Raw genomic sequence first — 22,948 nt, 5'->3', positions numbered from 1 at the left:
AGAAAAACAAAATAGAACTCATGCATTCCCAATATTGTCTTTACCTTTACCAGATCAGGTAGGTATCTGAATTGAGATTCCAATTTCTCTAAAAAACTATTCCTAATGGATTTGGCTCCATTTAAACTGCTTTATTTGTGAATGTTCTCTTAATTATTTTTGAATGCAGGATACAACAGAAGCTCAGTTAGTAATGTTATTTCCTGAATCCAACAAAGCATGAACAATTAGCATTTCAATATTGGATAAAAGTTTGTCATTTTCACACTAATAGGTTTTCCTATTAGTTTAGGAGAAAAGTAAAACATTTCAAGATTTGGGATTCTATAAAAGTGAAGGCAATGAGCCCAGGATGTTAAAGACAGAAAATGGCAAATACCTGTAGTCCGGTTCTAAAGTAATGCAGCTGTTCAGTAATATTTTTCAGAAAACATAGAATTATTTTTTATTTAAACTCTTATATCTCAACTTATCATTCAAAATATCAACTAAGGACTGAAGTCAGATCATCCTTCCCTTTAGCTTTTCCTAGTATGAGACTACATAAAATTAAGTTTTTTCTATGACCCCTTTTCTCAAACTTACCTTTCATTCTATAGGACAGCAGATACCATGGATACAAGCATCAAGAAACGAAGAGCAATACTTGGTTTGTTCATGATATAACAAGTACAATGTTATGTCGTAAAATCCTAAACTAACTGCATATCGCAATGCCTTGCAAACATTCAGCAAAGCTACATTAAATCCTCCATTATAACAACTGAAATGTAGAGAGCTGTTTTAAGAAAGAAAACAAAGAAAAGGAAAAGCAGAGCATGTTACAAGAGATACAGGAATCAAAAAATGCCTGGAAGCAGTAGAGACAGATCTTTAAAATTTTAAACACTTACCTCTTCTAGAGACTATACTACATGAAAAGTAACATGCCAGAAAAAAAATAAATCCATTGTCATTTTATTATTATTAAACAAGAAAGTGCAAGTGAAGAACAATCTAACTGTATCTGCACTACTAAAACACTACAAGAATCTATGGATTTAGTTTTTCCCCTTTTTCGCTATTTACATTTAGCCTGTATTAACAGTGAATTGCTGACTTCTGTGTCCTCAGTGTCCTAACTGACTTCATAGAAGCTGAGTGTCAGACTGAATGAGCCTGGTGGCTAAGGTAGGTAAATTGAAGACTTTGGCTCAAATTCTTCCTCCAGGGAACATCAGAGTACTTTGTATAAAGCAATACTGTTTCCACAAGAAATCTGGAAACATCATAGCTCAGTGGCTAGGCATTCCTTCAATGTGGGATAGTTAGTCTGAGATCTATACTCTGAATTAGATAAAACAATCTGAATGCCATAAACACTCACACAGTTTCTTCTCTCTAGTTTTCAGAATTTTTCCCTATTTTCTTTTTTTTAAAAAAACAGATTAAATGATTCAATTCATTTTTTTTGACTACTATAAATATAGTTTTGGTTCAAAATAAAACTTATTTTTCACATCAGCCAGTGGGAAAATCCAATTAACAAAGCTTTATGTCTAAATTCTTTGGGATTTACTGGTTCTTTCAGATTTACAGATTGAAATGTTGCAATTTGTCATTAAAAGATAATAGGGCAACTTCCACAACTGAAACACTTATACTGACAAAAGAGGAGATATCCAAGTTGAAGTACTGAATAGGCAAATATCCTAAATTAATTAAAATGATATAAAAAAAATATAATTTTCAGTTTCTTTTAACCAAACAATTGTTCAAACTGAACAGTCAGGTGAATACTAGCCCTTCCATTTGAGATACATTTTTCTAAAAACATATGTTCTTTATGAAAACTATCATACTCTTTATAAATAAACTCCAATGTAATGTGCAATCTGTTTCAGGTAGCAAAATCTATTTTGCATATTGTGTATTTCAGACTTTAAACAGATTTTGTTTTTTTAAACCATGAAATTTTGTTACGTCATCTTCAGTTAAGCTGCAGTAATTCATACTAGTGAAAATCTTGTACAGCCTAGGGTTTGGATTTTTTTTAAACTGCAAAAATATCTGAACTTTTCTGGAAATACTTATTAAAATATATAGAAAAAGTTCACTTTTCCCACAAAAAGTAAATTATAATAATACTTCAAGTATTTACAGTTTATTTGAATGAAAATTATGATAAACTTTAAAATTGGGATAAAATCATAATTAATATATCATTATTACTTAATACAAGTTATGAAAATTCCAATAATTCTTCGTGTTCTACTGTAGTACCGTAACAGCAAACCATCCTTCTTTCTACTCTAGCAGGCTGGAGGTGAAAGTATTTTTCACCATTAGAAACTGAGATTCTCGGTGTGATCTTTTCAGCTTTGCACGACGGTTCTGGAACCAGATCTAAAATTGAAAGAAAAGGCATGCTTTTCAGAAATACAGCTCTGTAAGCAGAATAAGCATTGAAACTTAAAAATATTCATACAACTTCACAGTATTTTGTGTAATGACAGTAGTTTGAAAGTTCAATACTAAATTTAAAATCTGCAGATGATGGCATGTAGCTACCTGCAATAATTTTAACACCACAGATGAAGAAAATAATACCTCAACTTGAAAGTGGACCTGAAACTTGGACCTCAACCAAAAAGTGAGGCCCAGTTTCACTGAAAAGTGAGGACCAGCTTCACTTTAATATAAAAATTAATATTAACTTCGGTGACACTAAATCAGACCCTGGAAGATCCTGAGCATCTGGAATTCACAAACAAGTCTTGAAGTCTTATTTCGTCAGCTGCTTGCTTAATCACAGCATCAAACTTCCCATCAACCTTAATATAATGCTTGCATCAAAAGCTTAATGAATGCCAAGGTCAGGCCCAAATTCTAATGTTTACGGTATGCTTCTTATCACATTGGACTACCTGGAAATCAATAATTAAAGTCCCTGAGTAGATTTTGCTTTTGGCCAGATGAAGACAGGCTCAAACATTGGTTTAACACATTTATGCTCTACTGACAGTCTCACAAAGTAATTAGACATTCATACAAATTGTTTCAATATTTGTTTCAGATTTGTTTTTCAAATACTGTGACAAGCATAATATAAGCATGATTTTAAAACGTGGAAGCAAATATCAAGTTCTGCACATGATAACTAGAGATTAACAGAGTAGATATCATGGAAATCTTATAGTGATGAATACCTCATCGATGCTATGGAAGAAGGTTTAAGATTTCAGAAGGAATTCAATGGCTTCCATTCCACAAATCATTGAAGGTATACCACATGTATAAATGTACATTGTTTTAAATTGAGACTGTTAAAATTATTGCTACTGCTGTCAAACTACTTACTTATATAATGAGAGAATATATATAGATGGAATTACAGAAAAGTTCAAATAAATTTTTTATTACCTGGATCCTGTCTTCATCTAAATCTAATTTGCGAGCCAGCTCTTCTCTAATATCAATGCCAGGGTAGGAGTTCATTTTAAAAACATTTTCCAAGACTTCAATCTGAGGAGATTAAAACACACTTTTTGAATAGTTATCACTACCTTCATAGCAGTAACAAAGAAAATAAATATAAAAAACAGTTTAGTTTGTTCAGCAGGAGACTTCCAAGCAGTGTTTGCACAATTCTGATTCCATGCATAAACACAAGTCTTCTGAAATTAGCAAAATTACTATTAATTTATACTAGTTCCTGGTTTCTTTTCTCTCTACAGAGGTACAACATACTGAATTAGTCAGCTATTACAGGCTTCTACCAACATTTTACTAAACTACATCATTATTCATTTATTAAATACTGAGAAAATCCCTACCTGGTTTCTAGTGAATGCAGTTCTTGGTCTTCTACCCCTGTACCAGCTCAATTCTCGTTTGAAAGACAGCCTTTCAGTGACTGAAAAATATTTTTCACATTTCAAAACTTTTTCCTCTTGCACTGGATTACTGTTAGCATGAAATAATGGATTTTCATAGCAAACAACAGGAATTTGCAGACGGGGATTACTGTCATCACCTAAAACTAGGAAAAGCAAGGAATGGAGAGCTTCAGTTTACTGGTTTTCAGTAGAAACATGAAAATACACACATCTTTAAAGGAGCAAAAGCTTGAGAGATTACAAAGCAGACTACTGACTTACCCAAGTTGGTGCATGCATCCATCCATGGTCTGTGAGGTTTCACAGCTGGAATGCCATCTTTTTTCTGCTCCAGTCCCAAAATACTTTCAATGGAAAACGAGCACTGTGTGGTTTTATTTTCTACAAAACCAGACACTGTGCGAAGGTTCTGAGACGCTGATGTATTAGCAGCACATAGCGATGTACTTGCCATGCTTTCACCTTCTGCCAGCAAAGCATGTATACTGTACTTGCATTTCTCCACAAGTCCTCCTTATAGCTATGTTGACAAGGGGGTTGGATTTGCAACGTCATTAATTAAAATCTTTTATTAGAAAGTTTTAGCATGTCAATGAAAACTCTCCCACCAAGAGGCACGAGGAGTTAATTGTTTATTTGTTTGCAAGTAATTAGCAACTAATGGTGACACTAGGGGGGCCACCAAGAGGGACAAAAAGTGTTATCTCTCCTAACCAGAACATCGACTTAACTTTCTCAAAAGAAGCTGTGCACAAATATAGTACTTCTCTTTTATTTGAAATCATTAACGTATAAAATCAGTTTTTTAAAAAACTTTATACTCTAATGGACTCCACTTACCTAAACATAGCAGCATGATAGGAAACCAGTCAAGTAATAAGTAATCTCATTTAAGTGAATTTCCTTCCAAGGAAATTTAAAAAATAATCTCTTAATGCTATTAGGGTAATCCCGATGAAAATGCCTCTGTTTTTTCATATGCATATGTAATGGTGAACGTGGTCAATAAAACAACAATAGTTTTTGGCATAAGGCACTGTGCAGTGGGTTGGCAATGTTGTCAAAGCTCAGTGTAATTGCCTTCCAAGTGCCTGGATTAGTTAACAGGAACAGTTGCACCAACTATTTTAAATAATTCATGCATTAATTTTTCTTATTAAAATAACTTTGTTGCGGCTTTTTTGAAACATTCCATATGTGAAATTTCCCGATCATTCTTTACAACATAAAAACAAAACTTAAATTAATAGCAGCATTACATCAAATTTACTCTGTCAAGAACTTCCTTTTACTGCTAGATATTCCTCCCTTCTGGTAGGTTTACAACCAATAGAAGTTTATTTAAATCCTACAGAGCAAACACTCAAAACGACCAAAAACCATGAGTAATGGGGAGAAAAGAGGTAAAGATTTTGTAATGAAGTTCAAAGTTTGAAAACAGAATTCTGATTTAATTCATTATAAAGAAACTACCGACTATAACATTTTTACATTCAAGCTCACCTGTCAGCTGCACAGCAGTTTACATGTCACATGTTCAAAACCAGCTTTTGATTCAGGATAACCTCTCTACAGAGATTCCTCCTTTTCTTATTTTGGGCAAAGCTTTATATGATAACATGCAAATATGGAAACAATAATTTAATTTCAGGATGCCAAAGTTACCCCTCTTAAATAAAACTTTTAATTTGGAGCACGCAGTGTAGGAGCACATGAGCACATAGGACTGTATGCTTTTAGAGGAAAAACCTGGCCCTCTATTTTTTCTTGTTTTACCAGAGTAGTTTATTCTGTATAATCAATCACATTCACATGGCAAACAACTAATATTAAGGAAATAAACAGTAACTCCACTTTGATTTTCTGTACATTTGTTAACAACCCGAGATTAATCTTTAGGGACAGAAACAAGAAAATTGTTAAGAAAATGGCACAATCTAGAACTGACAATACTGTGCTGAGGGAGATTCTACAGAGAAAAATGCAATCCAGATGTGGCTTTTTATCAGAAAGATGTTCAGCTGAAGAATATTGACTTACTGAACTGACTTTGTGTTGTGTGATGAGATCATTGTCAAACCAAACTATCAAAAGGAGTGACAATTCCAGAAGTGATATTACCAAGGACACCTTATCAGTGTGCATCAATGAATCTTGAAGTCTCAATGTAACTGCAATGACCACCTGCAAGCTAAGGTCCAACCATCATTTAACAGCCTCAGCAACCACAAAGTGTAGATATAAAAAAAAGCCATAAGGAGCTATGTATGAAGCCACTGCTTGCTGGAATATTTGGTGAAGTAGAGGTGAGTGGGAAGCAGTGTTAAGCAAGGGCCTTACAGCCCTTCATGTTTCAGTACAGCTGTTCCCAACAAGGCATCCTATGAGCTTAAAGCAACAGGACTCCTTTTCTTGATTGTAGGCAGTTATGTTGAGTATTCAGACTGCACACCAGCTCCAGAGGTTAATAAAAGATAATGCAAAGCCTCTCATACAGCAGTGATTGGTAGATCAGCTTTCTGCCTCTACAGTCTCTACATGGAACACCAGATTTTTTTTAAAAAATTACTTTAAAAAATTCCCACAAAACACATTAACTCAAAAAGAAAAAAATGCATCTTCTTCTGTACTGAACTTGGAGCTGCTTACCGATTTCTCTATCCCAAAGAGGTCAAAAGCGTGATCACTGATAGAGACACAGCCTCCCGAATCCAGAAACTAATGTGGACTTTAGTAATACAAAAAACCTCTTAATGTTTATAATATAAACAGCTAGTTTCCAAATACAGCCTTTAAACTGGGCCACAAAGTTGAGACTCAGATTACCATGTACTTCAAGTCCCAAAGGGATAAATACCTTCCTAGGTGTTCTTGTCAGAAAGCTATCAAGAACTATCAATAAAGACAGGCATATGTGGTGGCAAGACATTTATGAGAGGCACATATCTTCCCAAAGCTAACCATTAAGCTAGCCAAGTAATTATAACTTATTTTTGATCTCTGAGATTGTGGAAGATGGAAAATAACTTCAGGGTAGTCTGCTTTTAACTCCCAGTTGGAAACACTCATTCTTTCAGAGTTTTTTAATGACTTTTCAGGGAAAAGAGATCTTGATAGCTCTCAAAAAGAATTTTCATAAAACACGCCAAAACGAGTTAACGCATTTGCTAGGCGCAGGTCAGACGCTCACCTAATACTGCCATCTGGTGTTTAGGCTTGCCCAGCTGGTAAATTCATTCAGCAATGGTATCTGAGTAAGAAACCGTGTTATTATTAAAATTATCATATTACTTTCATTTGCTCAATGTTGAATTAAACCAGACCTGGAGACCGCAATGCAGTCACTGAAACATATCAGCATTCTTCTTTTTAAACAGAGTTCATGGCTGCAACCACATATAGGAACAGGGAGCACCAATTCAGAAGGTCACAAGGTAGATGCTCACATTATGCTCTCTAATTTCTGAGAAATTCAGTTAAATTGAATCACCATATATCTATGGTGACCTTCATAATGCTAATGCAGGTCCACATAACTGTTTATAAAAATTCCACAAGAGATTATTCTAAAGATAAGAAGTCTGCATTATGCCAAAATTCCATTATATCCCTGGAAGTGTTCAAGGTCAGGCTGGATGAGGCTTTGGGCAACCTTATACAGTGAAAAATGTCCCAAAGGGGGTTTGGAACTAGATGATCTTTAAAGGGCCCTCCCAATCCAAACCCTTCTGTGATTCTAAAACAATGTATACTTAGAAATAAATCTAACTAGAAAGTTGGCCTGAGGGTCTAGCATTCAAATGTTCCTAGATTTGTTTGAAGAGAAGCTTGCTTAGTTGTAAAAGAAAGCTATTTATTTTCAAGATAAACAGTGAACAAACCTTTCTGTAAGAAATGAGGATTAAAATATGTTTTCCACAGGGCAGAAAACTTAAAAGTTTTAGATCCAAGAATACCTCGTAGTAAAGAACCAGATTAAATTTCTACGATTTCCCACTGAAAGTGTAAAGAGACCTTGAGCCTTCACTCAAAAACTGTATTTCATTATTTTGGCCCATTAGAAATGATCAATACTTTCCTTGCAACCCATATGAAAATCCTATAGAGTTTTAGCTAAATACCATTGTAGGGGCAATTAGAGCAACACAACAAACATGGAGTTGAAAATCCTAAGTAATCAACAACAGGAGAAATCACTGCTCCTTGGATATGCAAATCCAATCCTCTTACAGCATCACATACTTGATGAGGCAGCAAACTAATCTCCCTTTTAGATTTTGCACCACTGTTTTTTGCCCAGGAACAGTAGAGTTCATCTGTTTAGGAGATGAAGCTCTTGTTCTTTAGAGATGGGAAGCGTCTAAGGACTCTGTTTATACCAGCTGAAGAGACCACACCAAGAGCTCTTGGTGGCTTTGGTCTGAAACCCCCAATGTCTCTAGTGTTGTTACCTTTTGCTGGTCTCGCCCATCGCCACTCCACTGCCAGGTCACCTTTCACAATAGCCTGTGCAATATTTTCAGCTTTTTAGAGAGGTATAAATGGTATATATAATCTTTCCTGATTACTTATCACACACAAAAAAATGCCTTTCATCTCACCTTTCCCACAGCTTCTTTATACCACTGCATCTGTATTTCACCACCTCAGATAGTCTGCTGCATATAGCTCCCTTTCAAATGCTTTGAACATGAATAATAAAGATTATATTCAAAGCCAACTTCAAAACTCAAAAGGTTTTTTTAGGCAAGAATACCTCAAAACTGCAAACACCAATTTTCACAAAACATGACTAAAGGCAGTTAGCTATTTCTTGACTGAGGGAAAAGCTGTTTTGACCCAGGGAGATTAAGTCAACACATAAATTCAAGGTAAATCCAAGGGTGGCACTAGCAAAAGTCTGAGAAACAGAGTGTTAAACAGTGGGTAATATGCAAATAAAGCCTACCTTACCCAGACAGCTACCTTCACCCTCCCACAGAGGCAAAATGTTCTCTCCATTAGGAAACACTTCTGGAATCCTCTAAAGAGCCTGGCTGCTCCTCTCCCTGTTTACATAGTGCCAAGTGTTAGTTCCCCACATTTTTAAGGCCTCTTAGTATTTTGCAGAAAGAACACCCCCCCACCCTCCCCAAGAAACAGAAAATATCACACACTAACAAAAACCCTGCAATGCCAAAAAAATTTGTAACTTTAAAACCACACTTATTGGAGGGTTCAGAGGAATTCTTCGATTCATTACTATGGAATCTCATCTGTTGCTGTCACATTTGTATCTCAGATAAAACTTTTGGATATCTTGTAACGTTGTAAGAAACATACACAAAAGGTAAGAGGGAGATTAGTAATACCTTACAGAGTGCTTCAACATAAGGGATCTATTAAAAAAGCTGAATACTCATTCAAAGAAGCCCTGGTATACTACAAAATTATTACAAAGCCCCCCCCCTCTTGCTACTAAACCAAACTGAATCATTAAACTGAATCACTAAGACCAACGGAAACAAGACACATTTTTATGCTACATGCCAGCTGAGATATCAAAGCACATTTATACATATTAAAGATATGTTTGTTAGTGTTTTGTTGTTTCTTCTACAAAACATTTAATTCTCAAAGAGCTGTTCTCTATTTGTAGCAGGTAGAGAAATGCAGGTTTTTTTTCCTCAGTCACTTATAGCTGTAAATATACAAACCTAACTAAACCCAATTCCGTTTAAAGTTAGTACCTTTCTAAATTCTGCTAGGGAAATGAATCTTATAGTACAAAACAGAGAACATTTCTTGCAGAAGACCGCTGTAAAACTTAGTCACAAGTTAACTGACCTCAAAACCTGAAAGCTATCCACATATACATAGGTCACGAACCAATGCTAGTGTTGTCACATAATAATTGCAGCTGCAAGACTTAGTCCTTAAAATACCTTGTAAGATAACTATATTATTACTGTCATATGACAGGGAAAGAGAGAAGTGGTGTGACTTGCTTCAGTCAGATGAGTCACCAGTTGAGCTGGTAACTTTGAAATTTCCTCACCATACCCTAGAAAAAAAACCACAAAACAAACACCCCACCCCCACCTCAAAAATCTTTAATTGTTTGTAATTTAATACCAGCCTTTTCCTTTATCCGCTTTTAAAAGTAAAATGTGATCTGATACAACATAAAGAAAGGTCTCCATAGCAAGACTGCACAATAGTTAATCATTTGCTCTACTGGATGACTTCGTGTACTTTCTAATCTGGTTTTATACTAAGATCACCTGGCCCAAAAAAGGCAAAACCGGCATGGGAACAGCTTTTTTTTTTTTTTCCTTCCCTAAACTGTAATGATAAATGTATCTAAAAAGTTACCAATCTATTAAAATGCAGAAATGAAATATCATCAAGTAATTTCAGAGCTGAACCAGTCTGCAAATTCAAGTATGATGTACAATTTGGTTTTGCTTTTGTTAGTTTTAAGAGTGAGAATTTTATGCAGCCTCTTGTTTGACAGACAGTATATTTTAATCTGTTCTTAAATTAATGGAAATTTAGACGGATATTCTTGATTAGCAATTTGTACATACTCAAGACCTCCTAAGAGACCTACTCTTGAAATATGAATTGCTTAACCTGCAGGAATAACTTAAAGTGCAACAACTTTGGTCAAAACATACTAATCACAGAGGGCAATTCAAGAATACGCTCTTTTTTAAACAGTGCACAATGATCTGGTTCAATTCCAGCACACCCTCACAGTAGTTTTAAGCATTTAAAATCGGCCACCAACCTGTAGCACCAAGCTTATCCAGACTAAGAAAGTAGAGTTCGTTAGAACTCATTATACTCCTGCTTCTGTAGGGGAAAAATTGTGGTCAGCAATGGTTTTGTTTTTTTTAAGACACAAGCAGATACACCAGGTCCTCAGCTGAAGCTGTCGCATGGTACCAAAAAATACTGGGTGGTTAGGGATAGAAATACTTTTTTGATAAAAGCCCTGGTAGATGGTGGAGAAAGACATGACAGGGATAAAAGGAGACTTCTGTGAAGGGATGCTCCAGGTAACATCAGGAATGCAAAAGATGCTTCCATCAGGACAGGGACACAACAGCATTAGTCCCACTATGGCCTTGCCCCCAAGTTAACTGTCAGTTCTGAGAAGACGGCAGCACCCAGAACAACAACGAACAGGGCTGGGAAGACCTATCAGTATGTGTAACACGGAGCATGTAACTGTAAACGCAAAAAGAAAAAAAAAAGTTCGCTTGTTTTTTTTCCCAGCAGCGTCGCTTGGCAACCATCACCTGTCCACCGCACCTCAGCGTGGAAAGGCCCCTTGCTGCCTCCGCTCCCCACTCACCTCCCCGCACCGGGGCCGGCCCCACGCAGCGGGTGAGGGGCGCTCTCCCGAGAAGCGGGAGCCGATCCGGCCGCCCACAGGCGCCTCTTGGCCGTTCCTCGTTTGCACTGAGGGAGAGGAGAACAAGGAGGAGGACACGGGGTGGGGGGGGGGAAGGGCGCGGCTGAGCCGCAGGGACGCACTTCTCTTCCTCCGCTGAGGGACGGCGCGCGCCCCTCCCGGGCAGCCGCCAGGGCGAGGGCGGGAGCGGAGGAGCAGGAGCCGCGCGCCCACGCAGACGCGCGTCCCACCTCCCGGCGCCAGCAGCCCCGCGCGCGCGTGCGGGCAAACGGATGGACCCGCTCACCAGTAACGAGCTGGGCAGGCTACGGGAAGAACCAATAGAAAGGCCAAGCGGGCGGCGTGGGGGCGGGACATCCGGCGCGGAGCGGGCGGGGGCGCCCGTGTTGTGGCTGGGGCCGAGAGGAGGGGAGCAGTCAGCTGGGCGCTGTGGGGTGCGGGAGCTGCAGCGGCGCAGAGTCAACCCCGGCGGCCGCCATGCCCGGCATCGACAAGCTCCCCATCGAGGAGACGCTGGAAGACAGCCCCCAGGTAAGAGAGGCAACACGCAGCCCGGTGGGCGGAGGCCAGATCGGGCCCATCGCGTGGGCGCCGGGCCTAGCGCGGCTCCCTTCTCTCTCCTTCCCCCCGTGTTCCCTCGGGGAGATGCTGAGGAGTCTCGGTGGCGGCCGGGCGGGAGGGGAAAGCTCCGCGGGGCGGGGACGCTGCGTGCACGGCCAGGTGCCTTCCTGTCCTTCTCGCCCCTGTGGCGGGGCGGGGGCTTGGCGCCAGGAGCGGCGGCTCTCGGGCTGTCAGCTTGGGCAGTGCCCCCTGCGAGGTCTCGCCCCGGTGTCCGCGGCAGGGTCTTCCCGTTCGCACCACCGCTTCCTCCCGGGTGTCCTGCGGGCTGGGGAGCTGTTTGCACAGCGGCGAGCTCGGTAGCGATTTTCCAGAGGTACTGTGCTTCAGCGTGCATTGGCTCCCTCACTGCCCCACCCCCGCGTTTACCTTCATGATTTATTTTGGAGACCTCGTGTTGACAAAACCCGTCTTTACTTCTCAAGTCGATTTTTCTTATCTTTATTTTTTACGATAAACGCATTAAGGTTTAATAGATGCGTATGAAAAGTAGTTATCGGATGCGGTTATCGTGGCGGTTGTTAAGGCTGTGAGTAGGTGGGAAACGCATGGTGCTGAGAGGCCTTTAATTGCTCTGGTGTCTTCACTTCCATCTCTGCTGCTTGACCTTTGTCAGGGATGCCATGTATTGCATTGGCATTTCATACTACTATTAAGCAGGAAGTGCTTTATTCAGTTGCTGTCGTTGCTGCCAGCAAGAGAAACCAGTGCAAGTACTTTGTACTGCTCTTCCTAGATGCAAAAGAAAAAAAAAAGTTTACAATGTATTTTCTTTTATCGCAGCCTTTTGAATTAAGATCCTTGTTTTGCTGCATTGTCTGGGTAGACAAGCAAGGCTTCCTATATTGTAATAATATATGCATTGGTAGTTTTGATACCTCAACCATAGGAAGAGAAAGTTTCACTTGCTTAATAGGGAATTTTAACACCCCAAATGACAACCATTTTAACAAATCTACATCGAGTGGAGGGACGACTTAGAAAAGGCAACAGAGAAAGGCCGTGCAGAAAGTGTATCATTGCTTTGTGAGTGGCCCATGTAGCTCAAATACTAGATGTTAGATGAGGGCTAGCCTGTAGTGTGGTCTCTGGGCCAGAGACTAAACCTGATATACTCTTGTGAAGAGAAAAAAAAAATTTAAACTGTTACAGTAATTTAACAAAATTATCTCTTGAAGGTCTGTTCTCAGTATGCGGAAGTCAGAACTTTATAGGCAATGTCAAATGTGAGATAAACTTAGGACTCCTAAAAAGTGGGATGTAGGGGGTTTTTTTCCAAGCAATTAAGACTGGAATGTCATTTGGGAAGCACATGCAAAGAAGTTACATATTGGAACATAATTATAAATTCTAGAATCTTCCAGTTAAGGTTATTTGTGATACAGACTAGCAAAGCCTAATTTAGCCCAATGAGTTTGATGTGCTTAAACTATTAGATTTGCCAATATCTTCTTCTATTTTAGCCACAAAATTTTACATCTTCAAGTCAAGGTGAATTCAGGTCTTTTTTTTACATCTTCAAGTTCAGGTGAATTCTCTGGCTAACCACCTCATAGAAGAACATAACAAGGACTCTATAGTCTTCTATTAGTTCATTTTTGTTATTTTGAAATCAGTGCAATGAAAATGGCAACAAATGTTGCTTGAAGAAACAAGAAACCTTGCTTTCTTTAGGAGTTATCATGACTTTGTGATTGATGTGTTCATGCTGTAATTTCTGAAAAAGATCATCAGTCTAGGTTGTTTAGTGCTGAACTATGGACTGGAGTTTTGCACCTTTAGACACTAACTTCAGTGTCATGTTTCAGACACTAACTTTAGGTATATAAACATCATATCAAACTTACTCTGCATCTGAGGGAAGGAAAGGCTTTTCTAAAATGGCAAAACCCATTCATTTCCTCTTTTCTCAGGATTAAAATCTAACCACTGTTTTTAGATGTAAACCAAATGACAAGTTTAACATTGTCTTTTGCTAGGCAAAGCAGTGCAATTTAAATATTAACTTAGGACATATATATAAACACTGAGTATGTGTGTAATATATATTTAGAGAGAGTTTCTGCTCAGACTTATTTGCATTCCTGAAGCATTGCACAATAAAAAAGCCAAGAGACTTGATAGTATAGGCTCTATGTCATGTCACTTACATTGCCATACATATGATGACATAGAATGCTTTACAGTTCACTGACTTCTAACTAGGTGGTTTCTTTGTGCAGTTTACCACTGGTAGTTTCTAGTGTACCTGCTCGTATAAATGGGTTGAAAGCATCTTAAAGAACATGCAGAGTGATGCAAAATTTTACTAGAAACCTGAGTAAACAATTCCTCTAATTTTTTGCTAAACAATAGTCTGCCATAGCCTGTTTGCAGTTTCAGGTTATTTTCTTTCCATCAATATCATACAATATCAGTTTGAAGTTCGGATGTCAGTAACATATTTTTACAATAAACCAGAAATGCTTTTGTTTTGCAGTTTTAAAGAGTAGGCATAATCCAGACACTTTACATGATACTCCTTTAAAATTGCAAGTTCAGGTTTATTTATGTTCAGCTTTATTGATGTTCAGGTTTAAAGGTCATGAGTATATAATTCAGTGGTTATGGTACTATGTAATTTTTTTCTTTTGCATTCCTTCATGTATGTCTCCTTTAATGGGAGAGTCACAGCTATTAAGGTGACACAACCTGTTGCCACACCTGGCAAACGTTTTGAGTTCTTCTCCACCTCTTTCCTCCTCTACCCCTCTTTTCCAGTTGCTTTATAAACTAGAACCACCATTAAAGTGATTTATTGTTTGATGATGCTGTTTGATTATATCTTTTTTATATTTAACTATCCTGTAGGCATTATATCGTATGACAATATTTGTGAGACAGCCAGGCATCTAATTCAAGTTAAATAAAAGAATTTCATGTCCAAAGAATGGTCAAATAATACACTTTGTACAGGTTTAATATGTAATTCTTGGTTATCATTAAAAGCAGAAAATCAGAAAAGCAGCTGAAAAAGACCTCCATGGTTCAAGGGGAGATGGACTAAAGTCTAAGTCAGTTCAAGACAAGTCTTTGACATAGCAAGAATTCCTAATAATAAAACCCCCACAATTCATATGCAGGGTGATGCAGTGCTTTTTGCTAATCTCATCAGAGAGTTTTTCCTGATGTCCAGACTTCTTGTGTCAGTCTTTCATTCTTTCCGAGGTCCCATAAGTTCCTTCCCTTCCTCTTTGAGGAAACTACAGTTATTTAGCCTAGGAAGGACTAAGAAAAAGAATTTCCAATTTCAAGTGTTTAACAATCATAATTTTTCAGGAAAAACAGTTACATACTTATAATTCTTTCCAGTTTCTGTCTGGACATTAATTATAGTGTTAACCTAAAACCAAAGCACGGTCATCCTGCTAAAACATTACTAGAGTTAAAGGGTTTATTTTGTGCATCTTGCAAGCAATACTCCTGTTTCTACATCCAAGCATCCCAACCAGTATTTGCTATCAGGAAAAGCAAATGTAGTCTGTGGAGAGTTACAGGTACATTCTCTGCTCTTCCCCTTTTGGGTTTTTGTTTTGGTGGAAGGAACCTATTCCATATCCTTCTGGTAAGGAGTAACATTACTTCCAAGTGCAAAAAAGGATTAAAGAACACTGAGTCAGCATCTCCTTTAAGCCTAAGGGCAAATTGTGCCCGAGCAACCTGATTGCCCTCTCATCCAGAGCCAGTCATTTCATCACAGGGAAGATCAGTGGATGTCATTTACCTTGACTTAAGCAAGAATTCTGACACGGTTTCAGGTAACATTCTTCTGGCCGGAGATTGTGACCTGAGTGGAAAAACTGGCTGGATAGTTGGGCTTAAAGAGTAGTGATCAGTGTTTTGAAGTCTAATAGGTGGACAGTGGTAAAGAGGTTGATTTTGGGGTGGATACTGTTAAGCACCTTCATCAGTGATGCAGGCAGTACAGTAGGATGCATAGTCATCAAGCTTGTGGGTGACACCAGCTAAGGAACAGACCGATTGACAAGTTGAGGTAAGGACAAAAGGACAAGGATGTTTTCACTCCCTTTCACTGTTAAGTGGTGAGGGGGAGAAACCTGTTGATCTTAAAATACATGATGTAGGTTGTACTGTTTTGGATTGGTTTAGCTTTTAGTTCCTCAGCCTTTTGATTACAGAATTGACTGTTATTGCACTGGTGAATTACAGGTCCAAGCACAGCCAGCAGCTGTCTTTGTGCAGGGTGGATAGTATCAGAAAGCCACAGCCTGGTGTTTTGATCTCACTGCAGAAGAAATGTGTATACCTGGCATGCTATTTAATACTAGTCATCTATACCCTTTTCCTTAGGGATGTACCATAGTGGGTCCAGGAATTGCCCACAGTTTCAACTTTGTTATACACTTAGCCATCTCCCTTGGTCCTTTCCTTCCTGAAAATGTACTTGTTTTAACCTGGAGAGAGGCACACAGCAGGAGTGAGGCTGAGCTTGGATATCTTTAAGATTCTCTGGCATGCAACAGATATCATTCCTGTAAACAGTATTGAAGGGTTTATAAACCTTTCAGTAATGAAACCTGAAACAACGCTGTTTAACTTTGAAATTCTGTTACATTTAAATACTGTTTTTCTAAGTTGACATGTTAGTGTCTTGGGTGTTTCATTCTTTTTACAGACCCGGTCTTTGCTGGGAGTATTTGAAGAAGATGCTGCTGCAATTTCCAATTACATCAATCAGTTATTTCAAGCCATGCACAGAATATATGATGCTCAGGTAATGTTAATGAAATGTTTGAATGCATTATAAAGCTTTTGAACCACATTTAATGTCTCTTGCTTTTTTTAAAATTCTTACAAGTAGTATTTTTTTTAAACTTCTACATTCTTTAAATGTGGAAGTGAAACAAAATAAGAATTAAATTATTGTTTTTCTATGTGTTAGGGAGTGGTAAAGACTAAATTCTTGTGATTTCTTTTGCAACAGAATTTCTTATGACAAGTAAAAAGATTTTCTTGTCTTCTAGTAGTTCTATTGTATTTCCCAAGTGTTTCTAAAATGTTTCTTGTCATGACCTTAGTATGTACCAAGTGGGAGATAATTTTTTACCCACAATATATTCATGTTTTGCTTATCATCTATAAGTAACTGCACTTTTATGCCAAAGCCAGAATCTTGTTTTATGTGTTTTTTCTGAAAAATGAGTTTATGGCTGTATTTTTAATTTGTATGTACTTGAACTCTTTGACTTTTTTACTGATTTATTACTGTTGGTTTTCATATTTTTATTTTACTGTTGTTTTTACTGTTATGACTAGTGTGTTTATTGTAGGTTTGCTGCTATGTAGTTTTACTTTATTGCCTATTTAGCTTGTAATTTCTGTGCTTTCTCCTTCAACTGCATAATGAAAGATGAAGTTATTCCATACCATGAATCTGCTAATTAGGTCTTGTCTGTGTACATGTACAGAGCAGTTTGTAACCTGGTAGTACTGAGGTTCATTGTAATCTTGTCTTTCCTGCACAGATTCCTAATAAACAGTAACTAGGGCAGCTAATTTGAAATAATTAAATGTAAATATGCATTGCCTAATGTGAAAAATACAGAAATCAGTCCACATAGTACAGGCTGTGAACTTGGTATTTGTAAAAACTGATTACCTGTAACTCAGCAATGTTAGAGAAATTGAAGGGCAGGATGCTTAGGTTTTCTGAAAATCTGTAGTCAGATTTTAAGTTCCATGTCTGTAATAGTTTTCTCTTTAAATATGTGATTTTTTTAATATTAATTTAAATCAAAAAGTAACAAGCTTGGTTTTGTGGTTGTTTTGTTTTAAATCAGAATGAATTAAGTGCAGCAACTCATCTGACTTCAAAGCTTCTGAAGGAATATGAGAAACAGGTACTGTGTAAATCATTGTTGTCTTTATGTGGTCAGGACTATGTATTTTTGTAGTCTTTTATCTCCCAGAGCACACTGTAGAACATGTTTAGGTTTGGTCCAGATAAAATAAATTGCTGTGGTTGGTGGCTTGAATTTTTGCCAAAAGAATTTACTGTCATCACGTTAGTTCTTCCAACTAAAACAGAATGAAGTTTCTCTTACCATGATGAATATTAGTAAGTTCTGAAATATTTCACTTTTGGATCAGTGTCTGGGGGTTGCTCAGGGTCATGGTGGTGGTTTGTTTTTGTATATAAACCTGTTTACTGTTAAGTGCTTTAATTTTACTAGTCACAAAGAGGAGAGATTGCATATCAGTCTTCATTTAACAACCATAATTTACCCTCATAGTGAGAATAATTCCATCTCTGAAAGCGTGGATTGTGGACTCGTAACTTTCTCCTCTGGCAGCCTGTACTGTGAAGGGTTTCCTTTTTGTAGCTGTGCTTCTGGGACCCCTCTTCTGAGATGCACGTTAAAAACAAAAAGTTGCTTCTTTTAAGGAGGCTGGCAGTCCCTATCATCATTCTCCACCTAATGAGATAAACTGGAAAATGTACTATTTACAAATTATTTTGGTTTGGTGAGTCTTTCTAGAGGGCTGAGATGACACTATTTTTCTTTTGCTAAATGTTACTAACGAATAGGCGTAATGCAGATAGGATCAAAAATACAGTGGTGCTGATCCAAAAGAATAGTGAGTATTCATACCTACAGTAGTCCCATTAGGAAGAGATGGAGAAACAGGGAGATGTAGGGTGTCTTTATTTAAAAAAAAAAAAAAAAAAGTCTTATGTTCCTAATGACAGACTGGAAATGCTGCCTAAGATGTCTGTGCACTCTCTGAATTATAGCAGGAATTAAATTATTTCTGCTTTTTTTTTTTTTTTTCAGAAGTAGCTGCAATACTGCCATTTGAATTGTTTTAACATTGTTCATACAATACCAAATTGACTTTAATGGCACAGCTATTTAATGAATTGCACTGTTTCTGCCATTTCCTAGCAAAAATACAGTATTTGCAAAATCAAAATGAAAAGAACTAGTTTCAATTTAGAAGAACCAGTTAGGGGAGGATATTTGTTAGCAGTTATGGATATCAAAATATACACCAAATATCCTTATTTCAATTATAGTTTGTTACATTCATTGAGAAGAAGGAGGGGACGACCTAACAAGCTGGAAGGAGCTGCTCAAGATTTTTAATAAAGAAGCTGAGTTTTTGAATATTTCCAAGTGTTTTAAATTATTTTTATGATTGGTCTCCTTTGGACTGCTTTTTTTCCCAGTCAGGAGATTATCTTAAAAATACACAAATGATGTTTTAACTGGATTATTTTTTTTTCAGTTGTGATCATTTTGGTCATATTTTGGGTAACCTCCATTGAGGCCTTTTAGAAGTAAACTGTTTTGGCTGGTTTGAAAATTTCATGTAATCACGTAATTTAAGAGCTAGGAATTTAAGATAATCACCAAATATTGCTTAATTTTTTATAATTTTAAAATAATTTGCAAAGCTGGATAAAAATCTTCATAGATGTCAAGTCTGCATCTTTCCTGATTTTTTTAATAATAAAATCTATTAATTACTTTGTAAAATTATTAATTGGATTAATGAATTAATATATTTTGAAAATAGAATTATTTTTTAAAAATGAGAATTGTTTATTACTTCCTCCCATGCCCCCAATATTCCTTCTCCACAGGACAATAAAGTGCTTCAGTGTATCTTAACTGTATAATGTTTGAATGTAATGGGATACCTAATATATTTGTAGACATGATTAATACAGTTTTGTGAATGGCAGAAAACACTGCAAACATGCCTCCTTTTATTTTCTTTTAGCGTTTTCCACTAGGGGGAGATGATGAAGTTATGACTTCCACTCTACAGCAATTTGCAAAAGTGATAGATGAGGCAAGTACTTGTATTTGTTTCACTTACTTTGCTAATGTTGTCATGTATAGACTTTAACTTGCTTAATTATTCCAGCCTTTTTTAAGATAGGAGGTACAGAAATGGCTTTCTTTTGTCAATAAGTTAACACTGAATTGTATATTGCAGCATATATTAAAGTTACATGACCTGAAGATATAGAATCAACTCAGCAAAATGAGGATACATTGTTGAGAAAGAATGTAGTTTAACTTACTGTAGGTACAGCCATAAAATATTACAGAATGGCCGTTAGAAACTCTTTTTCATGAGGGTATTTGCATTGCCTGATTTTTAGATACCTGATGGACAAATGAACCTCCTGCTGTGTCTGTATTAGAGACATACTGACTCTTACAAAAGACAACTTAGCATCAGGACTTTTTCTGTGATCCCTCTCCTTAAACAGAATTTTGGGAGGAAGAACACATTTGTTCTACCTCAGTAACCTGTGAAAGATGGGCTGTGATGTAGCTGGAGGGAGACTGGAGAAATAAACTGACTAGTCATCAGAATGTATGAGGCCATCTTCTGACATGATCCACTTGGAATAAAGTTGGAAAAGTAGGGACAAATACTAAACTCTAAAGGTTTCTATAAAAAGCTAGTGATGAGATCAGGAAGCTAGAAAAGAGTAGTTGCAAAAAAATGAATGTGCAAAATTATGTTTGAGTTGTATGTGTCATCTTTGAATGAAATTGATGTCAATCTATCTTGATTTGATTTAGTCTCAGCACTGTTTTCCTAAAATTTCCTTCTTTCTCTTGTCTTTTACAGCTCAGCTCTTGCCATGCAGTACTTTCAACTCAACTTGCAGATGCAATGATGTTTCCTATTACCCAGTTTAAAGAAAGGGATCTAAAAGGTAGAGTGCTCGAACAAATACCGTTTTTATCAACAGCAGCAATAAAAAACCACACCATTTAATCTCCATGGCTGCTGTTTCACTAAATAGAATACGCCACTTATTTTTCAGCTCTCAAAAGTAAGCATCTCCCAGTTTTTTAAAAAATGTAAGTTATTTCTATTCATGAGTATTACAGTTGAAGAACTTAACACTTACTGTTCCAAGAAAAATATTGTTTATATTATGGAAGCACTTCTATTCAAGATGAAAATTTTGCAGGTACTGTAAACATTAGGAAAGAATAATTTCAGATCATTTTCATGTTCAGGAAACATTTGTATATATGATAATACCATGACAATATAGTGGCTGGACTAAACTCAAAAGGCAAAGTGCCAAAGTTGTAGTACTTGTTATATTACTAAGATTTAGTAAGGTGGCTCTTCCACACTGCTGGTAACATAGGTGACTTCTTACATGCAGGCATAAGATGCTTCCAACTTCTTTCTTTTGTAACAGCTGTATCTTACTCTGCCTGGTCTAGAATAATATATAACATGTCTGACTATGATAGGTTTTACTCAAGATGCTAAAGTGAATAGGCTGGTGTGGCACATGGTTTCAAATATAAATGATAACAGTTAAAACCAAAATAGCATAAATCCCTAATGTGAATATCCTAGAGTGGTTATACCTAACATATGAATGTCTTAAGTCTAAATTGAAATCAAAATTACAGCCCTTCCACAAGTCTTCTACTCTTTATGAATCTTGGAAAATACTTCTTTGGCAATAGTGTGTTACAAAATTATGGATTAAGTAGATGATGCTCTCTGAGAAAGGGCACATGAGTATCTCAAGGCTAGTATTACTCCTCGGAACCTGGAGAAATCTCCAGTTAATATTTCCTGAAGAAGCATCCCTGAAGCAATAATTGCAAATTGAATTTTCCTACTGGGAAGTTATTAACCACCAACTGATGTAGTATTTAATGATGCCATACTTTATGGACTTCACAGGCACTTTCTGTAAAGCTTTTCCATGTTTTTTTTTTCTCTTTGCTTTACCATAAAGTTGAACATAGCTCTCTGTTGATGTTGTAATATGACACAAAACCACGATGACGATCAGAACAAGTGCTAAGTATTGCGCTGTTTTCTGCTCCCTGATACACTGAGACTAAAGAACCATCTAGAACATGACTGATTTTAGGTAGGAGGAATCACAATGTGTTTGGGGCTTTCCTTTGATCCCATGATACTTCCCCATCTCCTGTGTTTCCACTTCCCCAACTCAGACCAGAACTCTGACCAGAACTGTAGGTGACGAATCTGTATTGACGATGTCTTTCAAAGTATTTTGAAAAGAAGTTCCTCCTTAATTTAGAGTATCTTTTTTTGGTAAACCAAACAGCCACATAAATGATACTCGGGCCCTATGTAGGAGCAGACTTCCCTGGCCACATAGCGCCTGTGCTTTTAACTCAGCATGGTACAAGGTATGACCTACAACTGTTCAGTAGTGAAATATTGCAATAGAAACCTTAATGTATAAATGTTATGTTGATAACAACTTATTTAAATTGTGATATGTTGTTTTGTAGAGATACTAACTCTAAAAGAAGTTTTCCAAATTGCAAGCAATGGTAAGTGTAAAATACTTAATGTTACAGATATTACAAGATGGCAGTATTATTGTAGATTATTTACTCAGAAAACTAGTGAAGTTATTTGCAAGGTTTAAAGTGACTGATTAACATGTAATTTTTTTCAGTGATACTTAAGCACCCAGCTTGCCTTGAGTCACTTGTAAATCCCTGCTTTGTGTACCGAAGTGTTAAGGCAAATTGACAGTATTAGTCTTTTTTTACAATACTTAAAATGTATATATAATTATTAAATAATTTAGGATTATGCTACCAAAATTACTAAAAATAGTAAGGTGCTACCTCACTTCTTAAAGTCAGGACTGGATTAATAAACAAATTTTACCTCCCTAAAACTCATTTGATAGTTCTCTTCCCTGTTGTCAGCAGTTACTTTTTTTAGCTAGCTCTACCACAGAGAACATATTATTTACATAAAGATTAAGTAAGGATTCTGCTTCTCTCAGTGTAAATTGCTTCATTGCTTTAGAAGCAAAAAAAGATTAGACACAGGTTTTAATAATGGAAAGTTGTCTCTACTTATAAAAAGTTTTTGTCTTTGAAGAATATTAGATGTTTAGGGAAATTTGTAACAATTTAGCCATATTTGCAGCTGGTTAGAATTCTTCTTCAGCCTAAATATTTGTGGTACTGAAGTAATTATAGACAGGCAAGAACAA

General features: G+C 37.0%; 2 protein-coding genes across 8 annotated transcripts in view; one reads left to right on the top strand and one right to left on the bottom strand.

The window, feature by feature from the left end:
• Positions 1-1,877: 1,877 nt before the first annotated feature.
• HESX1 (HESX homeobox 1) lies at positions 1,878-8,911 on the bottom strand. Of its 4 annotated transcripts, none has more exons than XM_074835896.1 (6): positions 8,832-8,911; positions 7,069-7,128; positions 4,140-4,398; positions 3,816-4,021; positions 3,403-3,504; positions 1,878-2,385 (listed from the first exon to the last, which is right to left on the bottom strand). In XM_074835896.1, the coding sequence occupies exons 3-6, from the start codon at positions 4,330-4,332 to the stop codon at positions 2,287-2,289; spliced, it is 600 nt and encodes a 199-aa protein (XP_074691997.1). In that variant the 5' UTR covers positions 4,333-4,398; positions 7,069-7,128; positions 8,832-8,911; the 3' UTR covers positions 1,878-2,286. The 4 variants fall into 4 exon arrangements, with proteins under 4 accessions (XP_074691997.1, XP_074691998.1, XP_074692001.1 ...); XM_074835897.1 differs by having other exon boundaries at positions 8,827-8,868; XM_074835900.1 differs by lacking the exon at positions 7,069-7,128.
• A 2,732-nt stretch (positions 8,912-11,643) lies between these two features.
• The window catches only part of APPL1 (adaptor protein, phosphotyrosine interacting with PH domain and leucine zipper 1), a 32,384-nt gene continuing 21,079 nt past the window's right edge, over positions 11,644-22,948 (top strand). For all 4 annotated transcript variants that reach the window (XR_012624708.1, XM_074836197.1, XM_074836198.1 and 1 more), the window contains exons 1-6: positions 11,644-11,811; positions 16,574-16,672; positions 17,739-17,798; positions 19,687-19,758; positions 20,554-20,641; positions 22,227-22,268. Coding sequence is in view for 3 of the 4 variants with exons in the window: in XM_074836197.1 (XP_074692298.1) it covers positions 11,758-11,811; positions 16,574-16,672; positions 17,739-17,798; positions 19,687-19,758; positions 20,554-20,641; positions 22,227-22,268 (415 nt within the window). In the remaining variant the exon portion in view is untranslated. The remainder of the gene's footprint in view (positions 11,812-16,573; positions 16,673-17,738; positions 17,799-19,686; positions 19,759-20,553; positions 20,642-22,226; positions 22,269-22,948) is intronic.

The sequence above is a fragment of the Strix aluco genome, chromosome 11 (genome assembly GCF_031877795.1).
Source record: "Strix aluco isolate bStrAlu1 chromosome 11, bStrAlu1.hap1, whole genome shotgun sequence".
NCBI lineage: Eukaryota > Metazoa > Chordata > Aves > Strigiformes > Strigidae > Strix > Strix aluco.
This window is presented reverse-complemented; position numbering and strand designations above follow the sequence as displayed.